Below are 7,076 nucleotides of genomic sequence, written 5' to 3'. Positions count from 1 at the left end.
TTATACAAGTTAAACAAGTTGTGTAAAGTGGGTCATTTTGGGTTGACATAAATAAATTGGCGTGTCAAACGTGTCTATTGCGGGTTATGCGGGTTGACCCACTTATGACACGTTTCTTATCGTGTCGTTTTCGGGTCGACCCGTTTATGACCCAAACTCATTAAGGCACAACCCTAACCCACAAAAACCCGTGTCAGGTTTATGTCGTGTTCGCGGGTTGAGTCGAACATTGACACCCCTAATCCCCTCCCATTAAGTTCTCTAGTTCCCTTCTTTTTTTTTTCTTTTTTTTTTTTTTTTAATGTAAGACATGTTGCATTTAAAAATAAAATAAATGACGTGCGGCAAATGTTGCTAAAAATGGGAAGGAATTAGAGGATTCAATTGAAGGGGATCTTTTCCCATGTTGTGTAGGTCAGAAAAGAATCAAAAGATTTTATGGGGTGTTGTGTGCATTATCTCTTATTTAATTCATTCAAATTTGATGAAATTTGTGTGTGTGGTTTTCATCTAACAGAATTGATTTCTTTAGAAAATCACTTGGGAGTAGATTAATTTAGGAACCTTGTTTATCAACTCAATCGCCTGGATCATTTATAAATAGCTTTTCATGTTATTTGTTTATAAACAAGTCAAGTTTGAGCCTTAATTTTAAGATTTTTTAATAAACAAGTTGAGTCCAAGCAAAAAAAAAATTAAAAAAATTCATGAACAGGCTCAGGCTTTATTCGATAAAAATCTTGTTCATGTTATTTGTTTATAAACAAGCCAAACTTGAGCCTTAATTTTATGTTTTTATTTTTAATAAACAAGCTAAGTCCAAGCAAAAAAAAAAAATTGTTCATTAATATAAATTATATAAATTGACATTGTTTTTTAGGCTATTTGGGGAACTAACATTTTTTTAATCATGTTTTAGAAACACATTTTTAATTTTTAAGTGCTAAAATCGTGTTTTTAAAATCGCATTTAAAAAACATGGTTTCAAAACTTAAAAAGGCCATATTCTCAAATTGGTTCAAAAATGTGTCAATTTAAATAATTATTATTAAAATAACATTATTTTGCAAATTTTGCCAACAAGGCAGTTTCATAGTAAATTAGTACAAATAAACTGCAAGGGCCTTTAAAAGAACATCTAATATTGAATTGGATGCATTAAGTGTAGTAATGCTCGTGAACAATAATTCTTAATGGAACCATTGTTAACTGATTGCAGGAATCTAGTGAGAGCAATTCCCAATAAGTAGATAACTCACGTCTTCCGGAAGGCCAATCAATGTGCTGATGCGTTGGCCAAATTAGGTGCAAGTAGCTTAGGCTCTTTTGTTGTTTTTTTGTATCCACCGCCTATGGTGAAAAGCATTATAGTTTCTAATAAAGCTAACTTGCCTTATAACAGACTGATTAATTCTTATTTTTATGCAATTTCGTGATTAACCAAAAAAAAGAACATCTAATGAAAATGATTTGCAACACTCTGGATGTAAAATTAAGTGCAATGGGTTTTAATAAGTTCAACATATATATATATATATATATTTTTTTTTTGAGAAACAATAACTTCAACCGATAAAGTATTTTGTTCCGGTCACTTCAACATTGTAAGTTAAAGCAATACAAGGATGGAATGATTTCCGATGAAAATGATTTGCAGCACTCACAAGTAATTAGTTGAGATCAAAGAAACTGCAAGGTCCTTCAGGAAAAAAAGAAGAAGAAAAGACAAAATCACTTCCAAACTAGACCCACATAATGGCAAAACAGGACTGTGAGAAGGTAGCTAAGAAACACTGGACCACAAAGCACTAGTGAATAGCATCACTGCATGTTGAATGGCATAGAGTATGGTAAAAGAGCTATGTCAGATGAAAAGAAGGTTGTTGGGACAGAGATGTGGTGAAAGTAGAGGCCACAATTCTCTCACACACTTCATCAATAGGAGCTATTATGATGATGGGTCCTTAGTATTCAATTGCAGTAGAATGCGGGTATGAAGTGTTGTAATTTTCACAGCCGATTGACTCATCGCCTCACGAGGATTTTTTTTTTTTTTGACACAACCTCACGAGATTATGGGTCCCTCATAATCGTTCGAGAATCTGTATATTTGTAATACTGTCTGGTTTAGTAAAAAATTTTCCCAAAAAAGATAATAGTTCGACAAAAGCTTGAGGATGATATCAATCTTTGATTCGTTCCAAGAAGAAAGACTAGGTTCACTGACCACAAAACATTTCCTTCAGTCCTAATCAATTAGCACTTGGCAGGGTAGCATGGTCACCCTATTTCACTTGACTGTCCTACACGAATGAGAATGGACTTTTGGACACATACTTTTCAGAAGATAAGTCTCACACTGAGTATCAATTATGCGTATTAATTCCTCAAGAAGGGAACATTGGAAAATACTGCCTCTTCTGGAAATTTAGATTTCAAAGGCATTAGATAAGAATATTGGTGGAAATAAATAATTTGGAGGCTTTACTTCACAATTATGAGTTTGCTCATGGCCAGTGTTGCAAACAGAAAAAAATATGCTTTATGAGTTTGCTTAACCAAATTCATAAGTACCCATGGAACTAAGTTTTAAAATCAGCCACATAAAGGAAGTATAGAATATTGCATAGCTTTCTACCACAGGGTTGAACCAAATATGGAAATTCAAAGAAAAAAACTACTAGAAAATTACTGTGTTATATCAAAGAAACATATGGTAGCGGGGATAGTTTAATGAACATGGAGGAAGTTTGCAATGACTTTTCTCCTGCCTTGTACTCTATAATTCTTTATCTGTGCCATTATTGCTGCAAGACTAATGCAAAAAAATTTTAGTGGGAGAAGATTTGTAACAGAGAGTTCTTCTAATAATAGAACTGAATCTTATAAATGTGTTATATTTCAGTGCCTCACAATATACCAAGAGACATGCGTTGTGGGATGTTATCCATGCCCAGATACATTTAGTTGTTCTGTAAGGGGCGCAATATCATCCAACCTGAGGTTTTGCTTTTACTCTTTTAAGTTTTGAAACTTGCAATAAGAACGGTACAGAAGCTTTAATAAAGCATGGAATGTTGCTTTGAACACCACACATTAGAATTTTAAAATCATGCATTGATAATGTTGCTTGGTTAAGGAGACACAATTGCTTAAAATATTTTACAAGTCAGGAGATTAACAAATAGAAAATGTCCTTTTTTGCTTAAGAAAAAATATCTAACTTACAGATATATATACTTGAAAAATGGCATTTATCCAACTCCAACTGAAAATGACAAACCCATCAAACTGATGCTAAAACTCTAAGGCAGTAATCTCGGGAGATTAGGATGAGCTTTGATGAATAAAAGAAGACTTAGAGATTATCAATGAGAACAATAAGATTAAAAACAAAGGGAGAGTGCGAGGAAAGCCCTGAAAATTAGGGTATTAGAGTTTTTTTTTTTCAGGGTTTAAGAGTTTCTAGGGTCATTTATTTTGGGCACAAAAGACAGGTAATACACTTTGTCAGGCTTAAGGCTACTACGAAGTTAAAGAGTTTAGGCTCTCCTTTCATATTGCCTGCATTGATGGGTTTGCTTGGGTTGAGGACTCGGATTGCTATAGCAGCTAACAAATGCCAAGCAAAAGGACAGAAGTCAATGCTTGACTCATTTCACATATAAAACATAGGTAGTATACACAGGTTTCTCTTGTTATCAAGAATCGTCAGTTTTATAAATGACAAATGAACAACATAGAAAGGCCACTGTGCAACTTTAAAAAATGCCAATTTCATTCAACCTGATGGGTTCAACACCTGCAACATGAAAGCCATAAACAAGAAAAATTGAGACCACTCAAGTCCATATTATTATTTTGCCAAAACATGATCTGATACACCAACTGAAAGCACTCATAAATTGAAATTCTGAACAACATCAAGCGCTTTTGCTGAATTTACGACCAGACATCTTCTCAGACTCATATAGTATGTGATTTATAAGTCCCCTTGCCGCACTGCAAAACAAAGGAAACAAGGATTAAAGCTTTGCAAACAAGGATTAATGCAGAAGAAGAAATGTTTTTGTGACAAGTAAAAACAATTAATGACAAGTACATATTAAAGGATCAAGCAACCCACTAAGATGCACCCTGGCAATATAAGACAGCCAAAGACATCGTTTCCACTATATTCCCCACCAAACCATACATGCACAAATACATGCAAGTAACTAGACAAGATGAAACTCACTCATCCTTCAACTTCTGAATCTTCTCTGGATCTGTCTCGTGCATGTGTTTTTTGAACTGCTGTCTCACCATGTCAACTACAAGTTCTGTGTTATGTTGCTACATAATTTAAAAATTAAAAAAAAAAGAAGAAAAAAAAAAAGGAGGCCCAAAGTCAGTTTCCTATGTCTTCTCAATATGATTGGAAACTAAATAATCATTGAAATATTATCATCCTATATCTTCTAAGTACAATTGGACACAGAATCATAAACAACGTGAGCTTGGATTTTGCAAGGAGAACCATACAGGTAAAATTCAAAAATTGACATGTATTCTTGGAGCGGAGGGGAAAATGTACAGCTCAGCCAAGAGAAACATAGAAAGACCGCAATGGAAAGTGTGTCAAGAATTCCAGGAATGATATCTTATTTTTGAATCTGGTCTTTCTAGCAGGATTTTTTTATATTATATTTTATTTTATAACTACATGAATGATTTAGTGCTAACTGTTCTTACAAGGTTATAATCCAAAATAAAAATGAATCAAAGACCTAGCACATTCTACTTCTGACCAAGCCAGGCATGAAATATGGAACAAAAACACTTCTTTTTCATGCAACATGGTATTCAGTAATAATACCCGCATAAAAGTAGCTAAAGTTGAATCCAAATTTCTAAGGATAGTTCTTGTGGGTGGAGGAAGATTTTGCAATAGAGTAGAAGGCCTCTAATTAAACATAAGGTTGGACAAGCTATGTCAATATACTTGTTGCATGATAACTGGCATCCCAAGGCCCTCTCTATCATAAATTTGGTCATCAAATCATCTATCATGCAGCAAACTACTTTTCAGCAAAGCTGTCTAGTGTAATCCATAATGGGTAATGGCGCTTGTCTGCTACTAGATCGTAGTACTTAGAAAAAATCCTAGTTAGTTTGAATGAGATCAAAATAGGAGGAGATGACCAGGGGCTCTGTATTCCTTTTGCAAATAAGGTGCTTAGCTGTTCCTCAGCTTGCAAGCAAATTAGAGTTAAAAGCTCCAGAAGTAAACTAGATGAGGATTATACAAAGCACGGTCTTATTTGCTGGTTGGATGTGCAAAACAGGCTTGCAATTGCAACGAGGGATCGGCTTGCTAATGGGGGCTATAACTGAGATATCATTTGCAGAGGAAGATTGGAAACTAAAGATCATTTATACTTTGAATGCTCATTCACTCAAAGTATATGGAGGGAGGTCAAATAGGCCGCTGGGATGTGGAACTCTCAAGGGCAATAACAAAGCTTGAAACGAAAAGGGTTTGAATCAGAGTGTGAAATGAAGCTGGAATATTGCAAGCTGCTCTGACCAAGCTAGGCATGAAAATTGGAACATCTAAAACACTCATTTTTAAATAATAATAAAAAAATTAGGGGAGGGTGAATCAAACTCTGGACGTCTCCGTTGAAAAAACCAAGGCAATGACATTTGACCTAAACGTTATTGATTAAAACAGTCATTTTTAGTACAACATAGCCCCAAATAAGTACCTAAAGTTGAATCTATACTTATAACTCAAATTCCCAGTGAATTTTGTGTGTTTGTGAGTGTGAGAGGGAGAGGAACTTTGTATACCCGATGACCGATGTATTTAGCTCGTCGAAGGCATTCACGATAAAGCTACAACAAAAGGCCTGAATTAGTGAGGAAAAAAAAAAACTGTTGTATAATAAATAGAAATGGCAGAATATAAAGAAATGAAGAAGAATTTGATACTAACTCTGATAACATTGTTAGCAAGTTCAGGAGGCAGTGCGGTTTGAAGAGACGGCATTTTTCCTCAGTTTGCTTTCGAATTGTATAACTGAGAGAAGGACAACCATGACCACATTAGCTTCAAAAGTACAATCTTTACAAATAAAAAAAATAAAAAAATAAAGGAAAATTGAAAGATAAAATAGAATTATATATTAACATAGTAATCAATCATAGAAGGCCAATTGTGTTTGGTTCTTTTTTTGTTGATCAATAAGGATTATAAAATGCACATAGAGTTCTTAGAGACATTTTGTCGAACAGTTTGCAGGCGAAAACTAAATTTCTTAAGTTTGAATGAAAGGGAAACTTGCAGAATGAGAAATTTAGAAGTAGAATTGATCAGAGAAAACTGAATCACAACCCTCAGAGTTCACGACGGCGGCAATGGAAAAGAGAGAGAGAGAGAGAGAGAGAGAGAGAGTACCTGCACGGTGGGGAGCTGGAGCTGAAGTTTTCCAAGACTGAAGCAAACGCTGCGTTTTATGATGAAGGGAGCAACAACGACTCGGCGTCAAGTTGTGGTTCGGGAAAACGGTATGCCGTTCTAGGAGGGCAAAACCAAAAGGGTAAAATATAAAAAGGAAAATTACATTTTACCACAAAAAAATACCCCAAATTATACTTTGTACCCTATACTTTCAGAATGCACGGTTAGCACACTAAATTATAATTAGTGTTACACTTTGCACCGTCCATCAATTCTGCTATTATTTTGGATGACACCACATGAAAAGACCAAATTGCTCATTTTCTCAATTTTTTAAAGATAATTGAGAAATTACACTTTATAACTCTAAACTATACTCTAGATTAAACTTTGTATCCTAAACTTTGGTTTCCTGTCCAAGATAACGACAAAATTGACATCGGGTGCAAAGTGTAATAATATTAGTTATCGTTTAGAATGCCAACTATGCATTTTGAAAGTTTATAATGTAAAGTGTAATTTATGGTATACTTTAGAGTGTAAAGTGTAATTTATGATATAATTTAGGATGGTAAAATGTAATTGTCCCAATATAAAAACTACCCTTGAGGTTTGGGTTGACCGTTAATAT

General features: G+C 34.4%; 1 protein-coding gene across 1 annotated transcript; it reads right to left on the bottom strand.

Moving 5' to 3' along the window:
* Positions 1-3,754: 3,754 nt before the first annotated feature.
* Positions 3,755-6,564, bottom strand: LOC142623864 (uncharacterized). Its single transcript, XM_075797341.1, has 5 exons — positions 6,443-6,564; positions 5,981-6,064; positions 5,836-5,880; positions 4,238-4,335; positions 3,755-4,002 (listed from the first exon to the last, which is right to left on the bottom strand). The coding sequence occupies exons 2-5, from the start codon at positions 6,032-6,034 to the stop codon at positions 3,924-3,926; spliced, it is 276 nt and encodes a 91-aa protein (XP_075653456.1). The 5' UTR covers positions 6,035-6,064; positions 6,443-6,564; the 3' UTR covers positions 3,755-3,923.
* Positions 6,565-7,076: the final 512 nt, after the last annotated feature.

Source organism: Castanea sativa, chromosome 2 (genome assembly GCF_040712315.1).
Source record: "Castanea sativa cultivar Marrone di Chiusa Pesio chromosome 2, ASM4071231v1".
Lineage (NCBI taxonomy): Eukaryota > Viridiplantae > Streptophyta > Magnoliopsida > Fagales > Fagaceae > Castanea > Castanea sativa.
Note: the sequence above shows the minus strand (reverse complement) of the source record. Positions and strands in the feature narration are given on the sequence as shown.